We start from the raw sequence: 25,882 nt of genomic DNA on the forward strand, positions 1-25,882 counted from the left end.
TCCATCTCATCATAATGAGAATCTCCCGTTCCATCTCATCATAATGAGAATCTCCCGTTCCATCTCATCATGATGAGAATCTCCCGTTCTACCTCATCACCATGAGAATCTCCCGTTCCACCTCATCACCATGAGAATCTCCCGTTCCACCTCATCACCATGAGAATCTCCCGTTCCACCTCATCACCATGAGAATCTCCCGTTCCATCTCATCATAATGAGAATCTCCCGTTCCATCTCATCATAATGAGAATCTCCCGTTCCATCTCATCATAATGAGAATCTCCCGTTCCATCTCATCATGATGAGAATCTCCCGTTCCATCTCATCATGATGAGAATCTCCCGTTCCATCTCATCATAATGAGAATCTCCCGTTCCATCTCATCATAATGAGAATCTCCCGTTCCATCTCATCATAATGAGAATCTCCCGTTCCATCTCATCATAATGAGAATCTCCCGTTCCATCTCATCATAATGAGAATCTCCCGTTCCACCTCATCACCATGAGAATCTCCCGTTCCACCTCATCACCATGAGAATCTGACCTGGTGGTCAATTGTTTGTAATGGTGTGAATGGATTCCAGGTAGATACCTGTAGGTGAGGTCCACCTTGTTCATGCGTCCTCCGGAGAGGACGTAGCGTCTCTGACGGTGTCGACCAGCATGACGCAGCTCCTTCTGGGCAGGGTAGTCGGGAACGCCACAGCGAGGTCGACTCCATGTGTTAGAAATGTTGGTCAGCAAACTTGGCTCCTTCAACAAACCCTGAGGAACCTTTCCTCTCTTCTTTAGGTCCAGAACCTTCTCCTGAAACAGCACAAAACATTCATGTGTTTGGTTTATTTACCAGCCTCCATCTGCCAAAAGCTACTGCATCATCCTCCCCGTAAGCCGGACCTAAACGGGTCAGGCGGATCTTGTTTACTCATCTCTTTTTAACTGGACAAAGTTTTTTGTCACAACAAACAACATTTATGCAGACATTCTATTCTCTACTCTACTCTACTCTCCAGTCGTTTCGAAGACGCTTCTATCCACACATCAGTCCTGCGACACCGCGCTTGTTTCAGATGCGGCTCGGCTACCGGGACGCTCCGGCCTAGCTGGAAGCTGCTCTGGTGGGCTACTGGTCACGGTGGATCCCAGTCAGCAGAACCAGTTCCCCGTGGGCTTAGTAGTGAGACATTGGGTGTTGTCTACTGCTCTGTAGGAGGCGGAAGGTATTCATCTTCGTCAGAAACAGGAGAGACGGGCAGGTTTGTGTCTTTAACCGCGGCTGCAGAAGAATCTGGAGTATTTTTACTTCATTCAGAGCTCAGAGGCGATAATCCCAGCATGAACTCCCAGTCAGGTCACCGAGCTCAGGACTTCGCCCAGTTGGCCCCAGACTGTCCCATTATCCCTAATGCCGCCCCCTCCCCCCGTCCAGAGGAAATGGCTCAGCTCATTTCCACAGAAGCAAATTACAGAGTAGAGCAGCACCTCCTCAGCCCAAACCCACATGTGTGTGTTCTGGTCGTAGCGCTGAGCTTCCTGTAAAATAAATATGAACAAATATTAACATTAAAATATGTTGAACATTAAAAACATGAATATTTATAATCAAATAAATCTATTAAAAATATTTTATGGTTGTGGAAAAATTCTGCTTCACAACCATCAGAAGGTCTAGACCAGGCCGAGACCTGGTCCTGCTCCAGCCGGTCTGGACTCTGGACCAGAAGGAGACCTGGTCCTGCTCCAGCCGGTCTGGACTCTGGACCAGGCCGAGACCTGGTCCTGCTCCAGCCGGTCTGGACTCTGGACCAGGCCGAGACCTGGTCCTGCTCCAGCCGGTCTGGACTCTGGACCAGAAGGAGACCTGGTCTGCCGGTCTGGGGACCCGTGGACTGGTCTAGCTGGACCTGTTGCAGGTTATGGGAACAAAACCCAGCAGGGTTTGTGGAATGTGCTCCAGACTCCAGACTGCAGAGACGGCCTGACTGATGGGTCGGGGACCCCCCCCCCCCCCCCCCCCCCCCCAGTCCCCCCCCGGCCACACAAAGCCGTATTCATCCCGTCAGCGGGACGTTTATGTCCTGCAGCTCGTTGGAGTCGTCATGAATGAAGTAAAAGGGATCTGCATGTAACCCCCCCCCCCCCCTGAAAACCTGCTTCGGTTTAAGCTTCTGCTGTTTTTATGGACTTATTGAAAGCAGAAATATTCCAACGTAACCACGTCTCTCTGAGCTTTATCTGCCTTCCTGCAGCCGCGCCTGATAAAAGAAAAGAACCGACGGACAGAAAGTCTCGTTGTTCTCTGAAGCTCCGTCTGAAGCTTCTCCGTCTGAAGCTCCGTCTGAAGCTTCTCCGTCTGAAGCTCCGTCTGAAGCTCCGTCTGAAGCTTCTCCGTCTGAAGCTGCTCCGTCTGAAGCTCCGTCTGAAGCTTCTCCGTCTGAAGCTTCTCCGTCTGAAGCTCCGTCTGAAGCTTCTCCGTCTGAAGCTCCGTCTGAAGCTTCTCCGTCTGAAGCTTCTCCGTCTGAAGCTCCGTCTGAAGCTCCGTCTGAAGCTCCGTCTGAAGCTTCTCCGTCTGAAGCTTCTCCGTCTGAAGCGGGGGGGGGGGGGGGGGGGGGGGGGGGGGGCAGAGTTCTCAGGAGAAGAACTCTGCCGCTTCTTCTCCTGAAGCGGCAGAGTTCACCGCTGCAGGTCTGAACCGCAGAATAAAGCTGAAGGAAGGAACTGCTCTGGTCACTGACCAGCCAGCCGGTACAGGTCTACAGAGGTGTGCCAACGTGGCTCTAAAGAGCTTTACAAAGTATATTTCTTCTCTTTGATTTGCTGCTTTGTGCTCAAGATTGCTGCTTGGACGTTACTGTCGAGTCCTGTCCCTTAAATGCTGCATGGAGAAGACGAGACAACCAGCGAAGAAGAAATCTGGTTCATCTACTGATTAATGCAGAAAAATTTGGTTTCTAGAACGGAACAGCTGAGCATGGATCTGGTTCACATCTCAGAGTTCCAGCTGATAAAGTTGCTATTGGAACTTTTACTGAGACAGTTCTCCAGAGTTCTCTATCGTCCCACGCGTTCTGGTTCTGGTTCCTCACCATGCCCTTTGTTTTGTAGTCCACTTCCTGTATATGGTCCACGTGTTTTTCACACAATCTCCCTGATGCAGACTCATAGTGAGTAAAAACCGGCCCTAATACTAAGTACAGCAAGTCCTTCACATCTGGGAAGCTCCATCAATGCTGAAACATCTGCTTCCATCCAGACAACGTCCTGCAGGTTTCGCCATGCTGAACCACATCCTGATGGTGGAACAGGAGAACTGGTCTGCTGCAGTCCAGACATTCCACCAGTACAAAACATCAGAGCATCATGGAAGCAGAAATCCAGCAACAAGGTCCAGTAGAGCAGCTGGAATCCTGCATCAGACCAGAAACAGGACGACATTCCTCTGAACCTCCAGCAGCTGCTTTCCTCACTTCCCAGATATACAGTCGGTAAAAGAAGATGCTAACAATGCTAAACATCACACTGGAACCACTTTTTACACATGCTAACACCTGCTAACAATGCTAAACATCACCCTGGAACCACTTTTTACACATGCTAACACCTGCTAACAATGCTAAACTTAACCGTCGAACCACTTTTTACACGTTAACACCTGCCAAAAATGCTAAACATCACCCTGGAACCACTTTTTTCACATGCTAACACCTGCTAATGATGCTAAACATCACCCTGGAACCACTTTTTACACATGCTAACACCTGCTAACAATGCTAAACATCACCATGGAACAACTTTTTACACGTTAACACCTGCTAAAGATGCTAAACATCACCCTGGAACGACATTTTACACATGCTAACACCTGCTAACAATGCTAAACATCACCCTGGAACCACTTTTTACACATGCTAACACCTGCTAAAGATGCTAAACATCACCCTGGAACCACTTTTTACACATGTTAACACCTGCTAAAGATGCTAAACATCACCCTGGAACCACTTTTTACACATGCTAACACCTGCTAAAGATGCTAAACATCACCCTGGAACCACTTTTTACACATGTTAACACCTGCTAAAGATGCTAAACATCACCCTGGAACCACTTTTTACACATGCTAACAGCTGCTAACGATGCTAAATATCACCCTGGAACCACTTTTTACACATGCTAACACCTGCTAACAATGCTAAACATCACCCTGGAACCACTTTTTACACATGTTAACACCTGCTAAAGATGCTAAACATCACCCTGGAACCACTTTTTACACATGCTAACACCTGCTAACAATGCTAAACATCACCCTGGAACCACTTTTTACACATGCTAACACCTGCTAACAATGCTAAACATCACCCTGGAACCACTTTTTACACATGCTAACACCTGCTAACAATGCTAAAATCACCCTGGAACCACTTTTTACACATGCTAACAGCTGCTAACAATGCTAAACATCACCCTGGAACCACTTTTTACACGTTAACACCTGCTAAAGATGCTAAACATCACCCTGGAACCACTTTTTACACATGCCAACACCTGCTAACAATGCTAAACATCACCCTGGAACCACTTTTTACACATGCTAACACCTGCTAAAGATGCTAAACATCACCCTGGAACCACTTTTTACACATGTTAACACCTGCTAAAGATGCTAAACATCACCCTGGAACCACTTTTTACACATGCTAACACCTGCTAAAGATGCTAAACATCACCCTGGAACCACTTTTTACACATGTTAACACCTGCTAAAGATGCTAAACATCACCCTGGAACCACTTTTTACACATGCTAACAGCTGCTAACGATGCTAAATATCACCCTGGAACCACTTTTTACACATGCTAACACCTGCTAACAATGCTAAACATCACCCTGGAACCACTTTTTACACATGTTAACACCTGCTAAAGATGCTAAACATCACCCTGGAACCACTTTTTACACATGCTAACACCTGCTAACAATGCTAAACATCACCCTGGAACCACTTTTTACACATGCTAACACCTGCTAACAATGCTAAACATCACCCTGGAACCACTTTTTACACATGCTAACACCTGCTAACAATGCTAAAATCACCCTGGAACCACTTTTTACACATGCTAACAGCTGCTAACAATGCTAAACATCACCCTGGAACCACTTTTTACACGTTAACACCTGCTAAAGATGCTAAACATCACCCTGGAACCACTTTTTACACATGCCAACACCTGCTAACAATGCTAAACATCACCCTGGAACCACTTTTTACACATGTTAACACCTGCTAAAGATGCTAAACATCACCCTGGAAGCACATTTTACACATGCTAACAGCTGCTAAAGATGCTAAACATCACCCTGGAACCACTTTTTACACATGCTAACAGCTGCTAACGATGCTAAATATCACCCTGGAACCACTTTTTACACATGCTAACAGCTGCTAATGATGTTAAATATCACTCTGGAACTACATTTTACACATGCTAAAAGCTGCTAACGATGCTAAACATCACTCTGGAACTACATTTTACACATGCTAACAGCTGCTAAAGATGCTAAACATCACCCTGGAACAACTTTTTACACATGCTAACAGCTGCTAACGATGCTAAATATCACCCTGGAACCACTTTTTACACATGCTAACAGCTGCTAATGATGTTAAATATCACGCTGGAACGACATTTTACACATGCTAACAGCTGCTAATGATGCTAAACATCACGCTGGAACGACTTTTTACACATGTTAACACCTGCTAAAGATGCTAAACATCACCCTGGAACCACTTTTTACACATGCTAACACCTGCTAAAGATGCTAAACATCACCCTGGAACAACTTTTTACACATGCTAACAGCTGCTAACGATGCTAAATATCACCCTGGAACCACTTTTTACACATGCTAACAGCTGCTAATGATGTTAAATATCACGCTGGAACGACATTTTACACATGCTAACAGCTGCTAATGATGCTAAACATCACGCTGGAACGACTTTTTACACATGTTAACACCTGCTAAAGATGCTAAACATCACCCTGGAACCACTTTTTACACATGCTAACACCTGCTAAAGATGCTAAACATCACCGTCGAACCACTTTTTACACATGTTAACACCTGCTAAAGATGCTAAACATCACCCTGGAACCACTTTTTACACATGCTAACAGCTGCTAACGATGCTAAACATCACTCTGGAACTACATTTTACACATACTAAAAGCTGCTAACAATGCTAAACATCACTCTGGAACAACATTTTACACATGCTAACAGCTGCTAAAGATGCTAAACATCACCCTGGAACGACTTTTTAGACATGCTAACACCTGCTAACAATGCTAAACATCACCCTGGAACCACTTTTTACACATGCTAACACCTGCTAACAATGCTAAACATCACCCTGGAACCACTTTTTACACATGCTAACAGCTGCTAAAGATGCTAAATATCACGCTGGAACGACATTTTACACATGCTAACAGCTGCTAATGATGCTAAACATCACCCTGGAACGACATTTTACACATGCTAACAGCTGCTAACAATGCTAAACATCACTCTGGAACTACATTTCACACATGCTAACAGCTGCTAACAATGCTAAAATCACCCTGGAACCACTTTTTACACATGCTAACACCTGCTAACAATGCTAAACATCACCCTGGAACCACTTTTTACACATGCTAACACCTGCTAACAATGCTAAACATCACCCTGGAACCACTTTTTACACATGCTAACACCTGCAAACAATGCTAAACATCACCCTGGAACCACTTTTACACATGCTAACACCTGCTAAATATGCTAAACATCACCCTGGAACCACTTTTTACACATGTTAACACCTGCTAAAGATGCTAAACATCACCCTGGAACCACTTTTTACACATGCTAACAGCTGCTAACGATGCTAAATATCACCCTGGAACCACTTTTTACACATGCTAACAGCTGCTAATGATGCTAAATATCACGCTGGAACGACATTTTACACATGCTAACAGCTGCTAACAATGCTAAACATCACTCTGGAACTACATTTTACACATGCTAACAGCTGCTAACGATGCTAAACATCACTCTGGAACCACTTTTTACACATGCTAACAGCTGCTAAAGATGCTAAACATCACCCTGGAACCACTTTTCACACATGCTAACAGCTGCTAACAATGCTAAACATCACCCTGGAACTACATTTTACACATGCTAACACCTGCTAACAATGCTAAACATCACTCTGGAACTACATTTCACACATGCTAACAGCTGCTAACAATGCTAAAATCACCCTGGAACCACTTTTTACACATGCTAACACCTGCTAACAATGCTAAACATCACCCTGGAACCACTTTTTACACATGCTAACACCTGCTAACAATGCTAAACATCACGCTGGAACCACTTTTTACACATGCTAACACCTGCTAACAATGCTAAACATCACCCTGGAACCACTTTTTACACATGCTAAAACCTGCTAACAATGCTAAACATCACCCTGGAACCACTTTTTACACATGTTAACACCTGCTAAAGATGCTAAACATCACCCTGGAACCACTTTTTACACATGCCAAAACCTGCTAACAATGCTAAACATAAACCTGGCACCACTTTTTACACATGTTAACACCTGCTAAAGATGCTAAACATCACCCTGGAACCACTTTTTACACATGCTAACACCTGCTAAAGATGCTAAACATCACCCTGGAACCACTTTTTACACATGTTAACACCTGCTAAAGATGCTAAATATCACCCTGGAACCACTTTTTACACATGCTAACAGCTGCTAACGATGCTAAATATCACCCTGGAACCACTTTTTACACATGCTAACAGCTGCTAATGATGCTAAATATCACGCTGGAACGACATTTTACACATGCTAACAGCTGCTAACAATGCTAAACATCACTCTGGAACTACATTTTACACATGCTAACAGCTGCTAACGATGCTAAACATCACTCTGGAACCACTTTTTACACATGCTAACACCTGCTAAAGATGCTAAACATCACCCTGGAACCACTTTTTACACATGCTAACACCTGCTAACAATGCTAAACATCACCCTGGAACCACTTTTTACACATGCTAACACCTGCTAACAATGCTAAACATCACTCTGGAACTACATTTTACACATGCTAACAGCTGCTAAAGATGCTAAACATCACCCTGGAACCACTTTTTACACATGCTAACACCTGCAAACAATGCTAAACATCACCCTGGAACCAATTTTTACACATGCTAACACCTGCTAACAATGCTAAACATCACCCTGGAACCACTTTTTACACATGCTAACACCTGCTAACAATGCTAAACATCACCCTGGAACCACTTTTTACACATGCTAACACCTGCTAACAATGCTAAACATCACCCTGGAACCACTTTTTACACGTTAACACCTGCTAAAGATGCTAAACATCACCCTGGAACCACTTTTTACACATGCCAACACCTGCTAAAAATGCTAAACATCACCCTGGAACCACTTTTTACACATGTTAACACCTGCTAAAGATGCTAAACATCACCCTGGAAGCACTTTTTACACATGCTAACAGCTGCAAGAGATGCTAAATATCAGCCTGGAACCACTTTTACACATGCTAACAGCTGCTAATGATGCTAAAATTCACGCTGGAACGACATTTTACACATGCTAACAGCTGCTAATGATGCTAAACATCACGCTGGAATGACATTTTACACATGCTAATAGCTGCTAACAATGCTAAACATCACTCTGGAACTTCATTTTACACATGCTAACAGCTGCTAAAGATGCTAAACATCACCCTGGAAGCACTTTTTACACATGCTAACAGCTGCTAACGATGCTAAATATCACCCTGGAACCACTTTTTACACATGCTAACAGCTGCTAATGATGCTAAATATCACGCTGGAACGACATTTTACACATGCTAACAGCTGCGAATGATGCTAAATATCACGCTGGAACGACATTTTACACATGCTAACAGCTGCTAATGATGCTAAACATCACTCGAACTACATTTTACACATGCTAACAGCTGCTAACGATGCTAAACATCACTCTGGAACTACATTTTACACATGCTAACACCTGCTAAAGATGCTAAACATCACCCTGGAACCACTTTTTACACATGCTAACACCTGCTAACGATGCTAAATATCACCCTGGAACCACTTTTTACACATGCTAACACCTGCTAAAGATGCTAAACATCACCCTGGAACCACTTTTTATACATGTTAACACCTGCTAAAGATGCTAAACATCACCCTGGAACCACTTTTTACACATGCTAACAGCTGCTAACAATGCTAAATATCACCCTGGAACCACTTTTTACACATGCTAACAGCTGCTAATGATGCTAAACATCACTCTGGAACTACATTTTACACATGCTAACAGCTGCTAATGATGCTAAACATCACGCTGGAACGACATTTTACACATGCTAATAGCTGCTAACAATGCTAAACATCACTCTGGAACTTCATTTTACACATGCTAACAGCTGCTAAAGATGCTAAACATCACCCTGGAACCACTTTTTACACATGCTAACAGCTGCTAACGATGCTAAATATCACCCTGGAACCACTTTTTACACATGCTAACAGCTGCTAATGATGCTAAATATCACGCTGGAACGACATTTTACACATGCTAACAGCTGCTAATGATGCTAAATATCACGCTGGAACGACATTTTACACATGCTAACAGCTGCTAATGATGCTAAATATCACGCTGGAACGACATTTTACACATGCTAACAGCTGCTAATGATGCTAAACATTACTCTGGAACTACATTTTACACATGCTAACAGCTGCTAACGATGCTAAACATCACTCTGGAACTACATTTTACACATGCTAACAGCTGCTAAAGATGCTAAACATCACCCTGGAACCACTTTTTACACATGCTAACAGCTGCTAACGATGCTAAATATCACCCTGGAACCACTTTTTACACATGCTAACAGCTGCTAATGATGTTAAATATCACGCTGGAACGACATTTTACACATGCTAACAGCTGCTAATGATGCTAAACATCACGCTGGAACGACTTTTTACACATGTTAACACCTGCTAAAGATGCTAAACATCACCCTGGAACCACTTTTTACACATGCTAACACCTGCTAAAGATGCTAAACATCACCCTGGAACCACTTTTTACACATGTTAACACCTGCTAAAGATGCTAAACATCACCCTGGAACCACTTTTTACACATGCTAACAGCTGCTAACGATGCTAAACATCACTCTGGAACTACATTTTACACATGCTAAAAGCTGCTAACAATGCTAAACATCACTCTGGAACTACATTTTACACATGCTAACAGCTGCTAAAGATGCTAAACATCACCCTGGAACGACTTTTTAGACATGCTAACACCTGCTAACAATGCTAAACATCACCCTGGAACCACTTTTTACACATGCTAACACCTGCTAACAATGCTAAACATCACCCTGGAACCACTTTTTACACATGCTAACAGCTGCTAAAGATGCTAAATATCACGCTGGAACGACATTTTACACATGCTAACAGCTGCTAATGATGCTAAACATCACCCTGGAACGACATTTTACACATGCTAACAGCTGCTAATGATGCTAAAATTCACGCTGGAACGACATTTTACACATGCTAACAGCTGCTAATGATGCTAAACATCACGCTGGAATGACATTTTACACATGCTAATAGCTGCTAACAATGCTAAACATCACTCTGGAACTTCATTTTACACATGCTAACAGCTGCTAAAGATGCTAAACATCACCCTGGAAGCACTTTTTACACATGCTAACAGCTGCTAACGATGCTAAATATCACCCTGGAACCACTTTTTACACATGCTAACAGCTGCTAATGATGCTAAATATCACGCTGGAACGACATTTTACACATGCTAACAGCTGCGAATGATGCTAAATATCACTCTGGAACGACATTTTACACATGCTAACAGCTGCTAATGATGCTAAACATCACTCGAACTACATTTTACACATGCTAACAGCTGCTAACGATGCTAAACATCACTCTGGAACTACATTTTACACATGCTAACACCTGCTAAAGATGCTAAACATCACCCTGGAACCACTTTTTACACATGCTAACAGCTGCTAACGATGCTAAATATCACCCTGGAACCACTTTTTACACATGCTAACAGCTGCTAATGATGCTAAATATCACGCTGGAACGACATTTTACACATGCTAACAGCTGCTAATGATGCTAAACATCACGCTGGAACGACTTTTTACACATGTTAACACCTGCTAAAGATGCTAAACATCACCCTGGAACCACTTTTTACACATGCTAACACCTGCTAAAGATGCTAAACATCACCCTGGAACCACTTTTTATACATGTTAACACCTGCTAAAGATGCTAAACATCACCCTGGAACCACTTTTTACACATGCTAACAGCTGCTAACAATGCTAAATATCACCCTGGAACCACTTTTTACACATGCTAACAGCTGCTAATGATGCTAAACATCACTCTGGAACTACATTTTACACATGCTAACAGCTGCTAATGATGCTAAACATCACGCTGGAACGACATTTTACACATGCTAATAGCTGCTAACAATGCTAAACATCACTCTGGAACTTCATTTTACACATGCTAACAGCTGCTAAAGATGCTAAACATCACCCTGGAAGCACTTTTTACACATGCTAACACCTGCTAACAATGCTAAACATCACCCTGGAACCACTTTTTACACATGCTAACACCTGCTAACAATGCTAAACATCACCCTGGAACCACTTTTTACACATGCTAACACCTGCTAACAATGCTAAACATCACCCTGGAACCACTTTTTACACGTTAACACCTGCTAAAGATGCTAAACATCACCCTGGAACCACTTTTTACACATGCCAACACCTGCTAACAATGCTAAACATCACCCTGGAACCACTTTTTACACATGTTAACACCTGCTAAAGATGCTAAACATCACCCTGGAAGCACTTTTTACACATGCTAACAGCTGCAAGAGATGCTAAATATCAGCCTGGAACCACTTTTACACATGCTAACAGCTGCTAATGATGCTAAAATTCACGCTGGAACGACATTTTACACATGCTAACAGCTGCTAATGATGCTAAACATCACGCTGGAATGACATTTTACACATGCTAATAGCTGCTAACAATGCTAAACATCACTCTGGAACTTCATTTTACACATGCTAACAGCTGCTAAAGATGCTAAACATCACCCTGGAAGCACTTTTTACACATGCTAACACCTGCTAACAATGCTAAACATCACCCTGGAACCACTTTTTACACATGCTAACACCTGCTAACAATGCTAAACATCACCCTGGAACCACTTTTTACACATGCTAACACCTGCTAACAATGCTAAACATCACCCTGGAACCACTTTTTACACGTTAACACCTGCTAAAGATGCTAAACATCACCCTGGAACCACTTTTTACACATGCCAACACCTGCTAACAATGCTAAACATCACCCTGGAACCACTTTTTACACATGTTAACACCTGCTAAAGATGCTAAACATCACCCTGGAAGCACTTTTTACACATGCTAACAGCTGCAAGAGATGCTAAATATCAGCCTGGAACCACTTTTACACATGCTAACAGCTGCTAATGATGCTAAAATTCACGCTGGAACGACATTTTACACATGCTAACAGCTGCTAATGATGCTAAACATCACGCTGGAATGACATTTTACACATGCTAATAGCTGCTGACAATGCTAAACATCACTCTGGAACTTCATTTTACACATGCTAACAGCTGCTAAAGATGCTAAACATCACCCTGGAAGCACTTTTTACACATGCTAACAGCTGCTAACGATGCTAAATATCACCCTGGAACCACTTTTTACACATGCTAACAGCTGCTAATGATGCTAAATATCACGCTGGAACGACATTTTACACATGCTAACAGCTGCGAATGATGCTAAATATCACGCTGGAACGACATTTTACACATGCTAACAGCTGCTAATGATGCTAAACATCACTCGAACTACATTTTACACATGCTAACAGCTGCTAACGATGCTAAACATCACTCTGGAACTACATTTTACACATGCTAACACCTGCTAAAGATGCTAAACATCACCCTGGAACCACTTTTTACACATGCTAACACCTGCTAACGATGCTAAATATCACCCTGGAACCACTTTTTACACATGCTAACACCTGCTAAAGATGCTAAACATCACCCTGGAACCACTTTTTATACATGTTAACACCTGCTAAAGATGCTAAACATCACCCTGGAACCACTTTTTACACATGCTAACAGCTGCTAACAATGCTAAATATCACCCTGGAACCACTTTTTACACATGCTAACAGCTGCTAATGACGCTAAACATCACTCTGGAACTACATTTTACACATGCTAACAGCTGCTAATGATGCTAAACATCACGCTGGAACGACATTTTACACATGCTAATAGCTGCTAACAATGCTAAACATCACTCTGGAACTTCATTTTACACATGCTAACAGCTGCTAAAGATGCTAAACATCACCCTGGAACCACTTTTTACACATGCTAACAGCTGCTAACGATGCTAATTATCACCCTGGAACCACTTTTTACACATGCTAACAGCTGCTAATGATGCTAAATATCACGCTGGAACGACATTTTACACATGCTAACAGCTGCTAATGATGCTAAATATCACGCTGGAACGACATTTTACACATGCTAACAGCTGCTAATGATGCTAAACATCACCCTGGAACCACTTTTTACACATGTTAACACCTGCTAAAGATGCTAAACATCACCCTGGAACCACTTTTTACACATGCTAACAGCTGCTAACGATGCTAAACATCACTCTGGAACTACATTTTACACATGCTAAAAGCTGCTAACAATGCTAAACATCACTCTGGAACTACATTTTACACATGCTAACAGCTGCTAAAGATGCTAAAGATCACCCTGGAACGACTTTTTAGACATGCTAACACCTGCTAACAATGCTAAACATCACCCTGGAACCACTTTTTACACATGCTAACACCTGCTAACAATGCTAAACATCACCCTGGAACCACTTTTTACACATGCTAACAGCTGCTAAAGATGCTAAATATCACGCTGGAACGACATTTTACACATGCTAACAGCTGCTAATGATGCTAAACATCACTCTGGAACGACATTTTACACATGCTAACAGCTGCTAATGATGCTAAAATTCACGCTGGAACGACATTTTACACATGCTAACAGCTGCTAATGATGCTAAACATCACGCTGGAATGACATTTTACACATGCTAATAGCTGCTAACAATGCTAAACATCACTCTGGAACTTCATTTTACACATGCTAACAGCTGCTAAAGATGCTAAACATCACCCTGGAAGCACTTTTTACACATGCTAACAGCTGCTAACGATGCTAAATATCACCCTGGAACCACTTTTTACACATGCTAACAGCTGCTAATGATGCTAAATATCACGCTGGAACGACATTTTACACATGCTAACAGCTGCGAATGATGCTAAATATCACTCTGGAACGACATTTTACACATGCTAACAGCTGCTAATGATGCTAAACATCACTCGAACTACATTTTACACATGCTAACAGCTGCTAACGATGCTAAACATCACTCTGGAACTACTTTTTACACATGCTAACACCTGCTAAAGATGCTAAACATCACCCTGGAACCACTTTTTACACATGCTAACAGCTGCTGACGATGCTAAATATCACCCTGGAACCACTTTTTACACATGCTAACAGCTGCTAATGATGCTAAATATCACGCTGGAACGACTTTTTACACATGTTAACACCTGCTAAAATGCTAAATATCACCCTGGAACCACTTTTTACACATGCTAACACCTGCTAAAGATGCTAAACATCACCCTGGAACCACTTTTTATACATGTTAACACCTGCTAAAGATGCTAAACATCACCCTGGAACCACTTTTTACACATGCTAACAGCTGCTAACAATGCTAAATATCACCCTGGAACCACTTTTTACACATGCTAACAGCTGCTAATGATGCTAAACATCACTCTGGAACTACATTTTACACATGCTAACAGCTGCTAATGATGCTAAACATCACGCTGGAACGACATTTTACACATGCTAATAGCTGCTAACAATGCTAAACATCACTCTGGAACTTCATTTTACACATGCTAACAGCTGCTAAAGATGCTAAACATCACCCTGGAACCACTTTTTACACATGCTAACAGCTGCTAACGATGCTAAATATCACCCTGGAACCACTTTTTACACATGCTAACAGCTGCTAATGATGCTAAATATCACGCTGGAACGACATTTTACACATGCTAACAGCTGCTAATGATGCTAAATATCACGCTGGAACGACATTTTACACATGCTAACAGCTGCTAATGATGCTAAACATCACTATGGAACTACATTTTACACATGCTAACAGCTGCTAACGATGCTAAACATCACTCTGGAACTACATTTTACACATGCTAAATGCTGCTAAAGATGCTAAACATCACCCTGGAACCACTTTTTACACATGCTAACAGCTGCTAACGATGCTAAATATCACCCTGGAACCACTTTTTACACATGCTAACAGCTGCTAATGATGTTAAATATCACGCTGGAACGACATTTTACACATGCTAACAGCTGCTAATGATGCTAAACATCACGCTGGAACGACTTTTTACACATGTTAACACCTGCTAAAGATGCTAAACATCACCCTGGAACCACTTTTTACACATGCTAACACCTGCTAAAGATGCTAAACATCACCCTGGAACCACTTTTTACACATGTTAACACCTGCTAAAGATGCTAAACATCACCCTGGAACCACTTTTTACACATGCTAACAGCTGCTAACGATGCTAAACATCACCCTGGAACCACTTTTTACACATGCTAACAGCTGCTAACGATGCTAAACATCACTCTGGAACTACATTTTACACATGCTAAAAGCTGCTAACAATGCTAAACATCACTCTGGAACTACATTTGACACATGCTAACAGCTGCTAAAGATGCTAAACATCACCCTGGAACCACTTTTTAGACATGCTAACACCTGCTAACAATGCTAAACATCACCCTGGAACCACTTTTTACACATGCTAACACCTGCTAACAATGCTAAACATCACCCTGGAACCACTTTTTACACATGCTAACAGCTGCTAAAGATGCTAAATATCACGCTGGAACGACATTTTACACATGCTAACAGCTGCTAATGATGCTAAACATCACCCTGGAACGACATTTTACACATGCTAACAGCTGCTAACAATGCTAAACATCACTCTGGAACTACATTTCACACATGCTAACACCTGCTAACAATGCTAAAATCACCCTGGAACCACTTTTTACACATGCTAACACCAGCTAACAATGCTAAACATCACCCTGGAACCACTTTTTACACATGCTAACACCTGCTAACAATGCTAAACATCACCCTGGAACCACTTTTTACACATGCTAACACCTGCAAACAATGCTAAACATCACCCTGGAACCACTTTTTACACATGTTAACACCTGCTAAAGATGCTAAATATCACCCTGGAACCACTTTTACACATGCTAACACCTGCTAAATATGCTAAACATCACCCTGGAACTACATTTTACACATGCTAACACCTGCTAAAGATGCTAAACATCACCCTGGAACCACTTTTTACACATGCTAACACCTGCTAACGATGCTAAATATCACCCTGGAACCACTTTTTACACATGCTAACACCTGCTAAAGATGCTAAACATCACCCTGGAACCACTTTTTATACATGTTAACACCTGCTAAAGATGCTAAACATCACCCTGGAACCACTTTTTACACATGCTAACAGCTGCTAACAATGCTAAATATCACCCTGGAACCACTTTTTACACATGCTAACAGCTGCTAATGACGCTAAACATCACTCTGGAACTACATTTTACACATGCTAACAGCTGCTAATGATGCTAAACATCACGCTGGAACGACATTTTACACATGCTAATAGCTGCTAACAATGCTAAACATCACTCTGGAACTTCATTTTACACATGCTAACAGCTGCTAAAGATGCTAAACATCACCCTGGAACCACTTTTTACACATGCTAACAGCTGCTAACGATGCTAAATATCACCCTGGAACCACTTTTTACACATGCTAACAGCTGCTAATGATGCTAAATATCACGCTGGAACGACATTTTACACATGCTAACAGCTGCTAATGATGCTAAATATCACGCTGGAACGACATTTTACACATGCTAACAGCTGCTAATGATGCTAAACATCACCCTGGAACCACTTTTTACACATGTTAACACCTGCTAAAGATGCTAAACATCACCCTGGAACCACTTTTTACACATGCTAACAGCTGCTAACGATGCTAAACATCACTCTGGAACTACATTTTACACATGCTAAAAGCTGCTAACAATGCTAAACATCACTCTGGAACTACATTTTACACATGCTAACAGCTGCTAAAGATGCTAAAGATCACCCTGGAACGACTTTTTAGACATGCTAACACCTGCTAACAATGCTAAACATCACCCTGGAACCACTTTTTACACATGCTAACACCTGCTAACAATGCTAAACATCACCCTGGAACCACTTTTTACACATGCTAACAGCTGCTAAAGATGCTAAATATCACGCTGGAACGACATTTTACACATGCTAACAGCTGCTAATGATGCTAAACATCACTCTGGAACGACATTTTACACATGCTAACAGCTGCTAATGATGCTAAAATTCACGCTGGAACGACATTTTACACATGCTAACAGCTGCTAATGATGCTAAACATCACGCTGGAATGACATTTTACACATGCTAATAGCTGCTAACAATGCTAAACATCACTCTGGAACTTCATTTTACACATGCTAACAGCTGCTAAAGATGCTAAACATCACCCTGGAAGCACTTTTTACACATGCTAACAGCTGCTAACGATGCTAAATATCACCCTGGAACCACTTTTTACACATGCTAACAGCTGCTAATGATGCTAAATATCACGCTGGAACGACATTTTACACATGCTAACAGCTGCGAATGATGCTAAATATCACTCTGGAACGACATTTTACACATGCTAACAGCTGCTAATGATGCTAAACATCACTCGAACTACATTTTACACATGCTAACAGCTGCTAACGATGCTAAACATCACTCTGGAACTACATTTTACACATGCTAACACCTGCTAAAGATGCTAAACATCACCCTGGAACCACTTTTTACACATGCTAACAGCTGCTGACGATGCTAAATATCACCCTGGAACCACTTTTTACACATGCTAACAGCTGCTAATGATGCTAAATATCACGCTGGAACGACTTTTTACACATGTTAACACCTGCTAAAATGCTAAATATCACCCTGGAACCACTTTTTACACATGCTAACACCTGCTAAAGATGCTAAACATCACCCTGGAACCACTTTTTATACATGTTAACACCTGCTAAAGATGCTAAACATCACCCTGGAACCACTTTTTACACATGCTAACAGCTGCTAACAATGCTAAATATCACCCTGGAACCACTTTTTACACATGCTAACAGCTGCTAATGATGCTAAACATCACTCTGGAACTACATTTTACACATGCTAACAGCTGCTAATGATGCTAAACATCACGCTGGAACGACATTTTACACATGCTAATAGCTGCTAACAATGCTAAACATCACTCTGGAACTTCATTTTACACATGCTAACAGCTGCTAAAGATGCTAAACATCACCCTGGAACCACTTTTTACACATGCTAACAGCTGCTAACGATGCTAAATATCACCCTGGAACCACTTTTTACACATGCTAACAGCTGCTAATGATGCTAAATATCACGCTGGAACGACATTTTACACATGCTAACAGCTGCTAATGATGCTAAATATCACGCTGGAACGACATTTTACACATGCTAACAGCTGCTAATGATGCTAAACATCACTATGGAACTACATTTTACACATGCTAACAGCTGCTAACGATGCTAAACATCACTCTGGAACTACATTTTACACATGCTAAATGCTGCTAAAGATGCTAAACATCACCCTGGAACCACTTTTTACACATGCTAACAGCTGCTAACGATGCTAAATATCACCCTGGAACCACTTTTTACACATGCTAACAGCTGCTAATGATGTTAAATATCACGCTGGAACGACATTTTACACATGCTAACAGCTGCTAATGATGCTAAACATCACGCTGGAACGACTTTTTACACATGTTAACACCTGCTAAAGATGCTAAACATCACCCTGGAACCACTTTTTACACATGCTAACACCTGCTAAAGATGCTAAACATCACCCTGGAACCACTTTTTACACATGTTAACACCTGCTAAAGATGCTAAACATCACCCTGGAACCACTTTTTACACATGCTAACAGCTGCTAACGATGCTAAACATCACCCTGGAACCACTTTTTACACATGCTAACAGCTGCTAACGATGCTAAACATCACTCTGGAACTACATTTTACACATGCTAAAAGCTGCTAACAATGCTAAACATCACTCTGGAACTACATTTGACACATGCTAACAGCTGCTAAAGATGCTAAACATCACCCTGGAACCACTTTTTAGACATGCTAACACCTGCTAACAATGCTAAACATCACCCTGGAACCACTTTTTACACATGCTAACACCTGCTAACAATGCTAAACATCACCCTGGAACCACTTTTTACACATGCTAACAGCTGCTAAAGATGCTAAATATCACGCTGGAACGACATTTTACACATGCTAACAGCTGCTAATGATGCTAAACATCACCCTGGAACGACATTTTACACATGCTAACAGCTGCTAACAATGCTAAACATCACTCTGGAACTACATTTCACACATGCTAACACCTGCTAACAATGCTAAAATCACCCTGGAACCACTTTTTACACATGCTAACACCAGCTAACAATGCTAAACATCACCCTGGAACCACTTTTTACACATGCTAACACCTGCTAACAATGCTAAACATCACCCTGGAACCACTTTTTACACATGCTAACACCTGCAAACAATGCTAAACATCACCCTGGAACCACTTTTTACACATGTTAACACCTGCTAAAGATGCTAAATATCACCCTGGAACCACTTTTACACATGCTAACACCTGCTAAATATGCTAAACATCACCCTGGAACCACTTTTTACACATGTTAACACCTGCTAAAGATGCTAAACATCACCCTGGAACCACTTTTTACACATGCTAACACCTGCTAAAGATGCTAAACATCACCCTGGAACCACTTTTTACACATGTTAACACCTGCTAAAGATGCTAAACATCACCCTGGAACCACTTTTTACACATGCCAACACCTGCTAACAATGCTAAACATCAACCTGGCACCACTTTTTACACATGTTAACACCTGCTAAAGATGCTAAACATCACTCTGGAACTACATTTGACACATGCTAACACCTGCTAAAGATGCTAAACATCACCCTGGAACCACTTTTTACACATGTTAACACCTGCTAAAGATGCTAAATATCACCCTGGAACCACTTTTTACACATGCTAACAGCTGCTAATGATGCTAAATATCACGCTGGAACGACATTTTACACATGCTAACAGCTGCTAACAATGCTAAACATCACTCTGGAACTACATTTTACACATGCTAACAGCTGCTAACGATGCTAAACATCACTCTGGAACCACTTTTTACACATGCTAACACCTGCTAAAGATGCTAAACATCACCCTGGAACCACTTTTTACACATGCTAACACCTGCTAACAATGCTAAACATCACCCTGGAACCACTTTTTACACATGCTAACACCTGCTAACAATACTAAACATCACTCTGGAACTACATTTTACACATGCTAACAGCTGCTAAAGATGCTAAACATCACCCTGGAACCACTTTTTACACATGCTAACACCTGCTAACAATGCTAAACATCACCCTGGAACCAATTTTTACACATGCTAACACCTGCTAACAATGCTAAACATCACCCTGGAACCACTTTTTACACATGCTAACACCTGCTAACAATGCTAAACATCACCCTGGAACCACTTTTTACACATGCTAACACCTGCTAACAATGCTAAACATCACCCTGGAACCACTTTTTACACGTTAACACCTGCTAAAGATGCTAAACATCACCCTGGAACCACTTTTTACACATGCCAACACCTGCTAACAATGCTAAACATCACCCTGGAACCACTTTTTACACATGTTAACACCTGCTAAAGATGCTAAACATCACCCTGGAAGCACTTTTTACACATGCTAACAGCTGCAAGAGATGCTAAATATCAGCCTGGAACCACTTTTACACATGCTAACAGCTGCTAATGATGCTAAAATTCACGCTGGAACGACATTTTACACATGCTAACAGCTGCTAATGATGCTAAACATCACGCTGGAATGACATTTTACACATGCTAATAGCTGCTAACAATGCTAAACATCACTCTGGAACTTCATTTTACACATGCTAACAGCTGCTAAAGATGCTAAACATCACCCTGGAAGCACTTTTTACACATGCTAACAGCTGCTAACGATGCTAAATATCACCCTGGAACCACTTTTTACACATGCTAACAGCTGCTAATGATGCTAAATATCACGCTGGAACGACATTTTACACATGCTAACAGCTGCTAACGATGCTAAACATCACTCTGGAACTACATTTTACACATGCTAACAGCTGCTAAAGATGCTAAACATCACCCTGGAACCACTTTTTACACATGCTAACAGCTGCTAACGATGCTAAATATCACCCTGGAACCACTTTTTACACATGCTAACAGCTGCTAATGATGTTAAATATCACGCTGGAACGACATTTTACACATGCTAACAGCTGCTAAAGATGCTAAACATCACCCTGGAACCACTTTTTACACATGCTAAAAGCTGCTAACAATGCTAAACATCACTCTGGAACTACATTTTACACATGCTAACAGCTGCTAAAGATGCTAAACATCACCCTGGAACGACTTTTTAGACATGCTAACACCTGCTAACAATGCTAAACATCACCCTGGAACCACTTTTTACACATGCTAACACCTGCTAACAATGCTAAACATCACCCTGGAACCACTTTTTACACATGCTAACAGCTGCTAAAGATGCTAAATATCACGCTGGAACGACATTTTACACATGCTAACAGCTGCTAATGATGCTAAACATCACCCTGGAAGCACTTTTTAGACATGCTAACACCTGCTAACAATGCTAAACATCACCCTGGAACCACTTTTTACACATGCTAACACCTGCTAACAATGCTAAACATCACCCTGGAACCACTTTTTACACATGCTAACAGCTGCTAAAGATGCTAAATATCACGCTGGAACGACATTTTACACATGCTAACAGCTGCTAATGATGCTAAACATCACCCTGGAAGCACTTTTTACACATGCTAACAGCTGCTAACGATGCTAAATATCACCCTGGAACCACTTTTTACACATGCTAACAGCTGCTAATGATGCTAAATATCACGCTGGAACGACATTTTACACATGCTAACAGCTGCGAATGATGCTAAATATCACTCTGGAACGACATTTTACACATGCTAACAGCTGCTAATGATGCTAAACATCACTCGAACTACATTTTACACATGCTAACAGCTGCTAACGATGCTAAACATCACTCTGGAACTACATTTTACACATGCTAACACCTGCTAAAGATGCTAAACATCACCCTGGAACCACTTTTTACACATGCTAACAGCTGCTAACGATGCTAAATATCACCCTGGAACCACTTTTTACACATGCTAACAGCTGCTAATGATGCTAAATATCACGCTGGAACGACATTTTACACATGCTAAAAGCTGCTAATGATGCTAAACATCACGCTGGAACGACTTTTTACACATGTTAACACCTGCTAAAGATGCTAAACATCACCCTGGAACCACTTTTTACACATGCTAACACCTGCTAAAGATGCTAAACATCACTCTGGAACTACATTTTACACATGCTAACAGCTGCTAATGATGCTAAACATCACGCTGGAACGACATTTTACACATGCTAATAGCTGCTAACAATGCTAAACATCACTCTGGAACTTCATTTTACACATGCTAACAGCTGCTAAAGATGCTAAACATCACCCTGGAACCACTTTTTACACATGCTAACAGCTGCTAACGATGCTAAATATCACCCTGGAACCACTTTTTACACATGCTAACAGCTGCTAATGATGCTAAATATCACGCTGGAACGACATTTTACACATGCTAACAGCTGCTAATGATGCTAAATACCACGCTGGAACGACATTTTACACATGCTAACAGCTGCTAATGATGCTAAACATCACTATGGAACTACATTTTACACATGCTAACAGCTGCTAACGATGCTAAACATCACTCTGGAACTACATTTTACACATGCTAACAGCTGCTAAAGATGCTAAACATCACCCTGGAACCACTTTTTACACATGCTAACAGCTGCTAACGATGCTAAATATCACCCTGGAACCACTTTTTACACATGCTAACAGCTGCTAATGATGTTAAATATCACGCTGGAACGACATTTTACACATGCTAACAGCTGCTAATGATGCTAAACATCACGCTGGAACGACTTTTTACACATGTTAACACCTGCTAAAGATGCTAAACATCACCCTGGAACCACTTTTTACACATGCTAACACCTGCTAAAGATGCTAAACATCACCCTGGAACCACTTTTTACACATGTTAACACCTGCTAAAGATGCTAAACATCACCCTGGAACCACTTTTTACACATGCTAACAGCTGCTAACGATGCTAAACATCACTCTGGAACTACATTTTACACATGCTAAAAGCTGCTAACAATGCTAAACATCACTCTGGAACTACATTTTACACATGCTAACAGCTGCTAAAGATGCTAAACATCACCCTGGAACGACTTTTTAGACATGCTAACACCTGCTAACAATGCTAAACATCACCCTGGAACCACTTTTTACACATGCTAACACCTGCTAACAATGCTAAACATCACCCTGGAACCACTTTTTACACATGCTAACAGCTGCTAAAGATGCTAAATATCACGCTGGAACGACATTTTACACATGCTAACAGCTGCTAATGATGCTAAACATCACCCTGGAACGACATTTTACACATGCTAACAGCTGCTAACAATGCTAAACATCACTCTGGAACTACATTTCACACATGCTAACAGCTGCTAACAATGCTAAAATCACCCTGGAACCACTTTTTACACATGCTAACACCTGCTAACAATGCTAAACATCACCCTGGAACCACTTTTTACACATGCTAACACCTGCTAACAATGCTAAACATCACCCTGGAACCACTTTTTACACATGCTAACACCTGCAAACAATGCTAAACATCACCCTGGAACCACTTTTTACACATGTTAACACCTGCTAAAGATGCTAAATATCACCCTGGAACCACTTTTACACATGCTAACACCTGCTAAATATGCTAAACATCACCCTGGAACCACTTTTTACACATGTTAACACCTGCTAAAGATGCTAAACATCACCCTGGAACCACTTTTTACACATGCTAACAGCTGCTAACGATGCTAAACATCACCCTGGAACCACTTTTTACACATGCTAACAGCTGCTAATGATGCTAAATATCACGCTGGAACGACATTTTACACATGCTAACAGCTGCTAACAATGCTAAACATCACTCTGGAACTACATTTTACACATGCTAACAGCTGCTAACGATGCTAAACATCACTCTGGAACCACTTTTTACACATGCTAACAGCTGCTAATGATGCTAAACATCACCCTGGAACCACTTTTCACACATGCTAACAGCTGCTAACAATGCTAAACATCACCCTGGAACTACATTTTACACATGCTAACACCTGCTAACAATGCTAAACATCACTCTGGAACTACATTTCACACATGCTAACAGCTGCTAACAATGCTAAAATCACCCTGGAACCACTTTTTACACATGCTAACACCTGCTAACAATGCTAAACATCACCCTGGAACCACTTTTTACACATGCTAACACCTGCTAACAATGCTAAACATCACCCTGGAACCACTTTTTACACATGCTAACACCTGCTAACAATGCTAAACATCACCCTGGAACCACTTTTTACACATGCTAACACCTGCTAACAATGCTAAACATCACCCTGGAACCACTTTTTACACATGTTAACACCTGCTAAAGATGCTAAACATCACCCTGGAACCACTTTTTACACATGCCAACACCTGCTAACAATGCTAAACATCAACCTGGCACCACTTTTTACACATGTTAACACCTGCTAAAGATGCTAAACATCACCCTGGAACCACTTTTTACACATGCTAACACCTGCTAAAGATGCTAAACATCACCCTGGAACCACTTTTTACACATGTTAACACCTGCTAAAGATGCTAAATATCACCCTGGAACCACTTTTTACACATGCTAACAGCTGCTAACGATGCTAAATATCACCCTGGAACCACTTTTTACACATGCTAACAGCTGCTAATGATGCTAAATATCACGCTGGAACGACATTTTACACATGCTAACAGCTGCTAACG

The 25,882-nt window shown here is 41.6% G+C and overlaps 1 protein-coding gene across 1 annotated transcript in view; it reads right to left on the minus strand.

The window, feature by feature from the left end:
- The window catches only part of LOC306764129 (stromelysin-3-like), a gene marked incomplete at both ends in the record, with an annotated part of 109,163 nt that overhangs the window by 36,610 nt on the left and 46,671 nt on the right, over positions 1 to 25,882 (minus strand). The window contains 2 exons of the mRNA XM_079251170.1: positions 598 to 812; positions 2,287 to 2,547. Of these exons, the coding sequence (XP_079107296.1) occupies positions 598 to 812; positions 2,287 to 2,547 (476 nt within the window). The remainder of the gene's footprint in view (positions 1 to 597; positions 813 to 2,286; positions 2,548 to 25,882) is intronic.

This window comes from Telmatherina bonti (genome assembly GCF_933228915.1).
Source record: "Telmatherina bonti genome assembly, chromosome: 13".
Lineage (NCBI taxonomy): Eukaryota > Metazoa > Chordata > Actinopteri > Atheriniformes > Telmatherinidae > Telmatherina > Telmatherina bonti.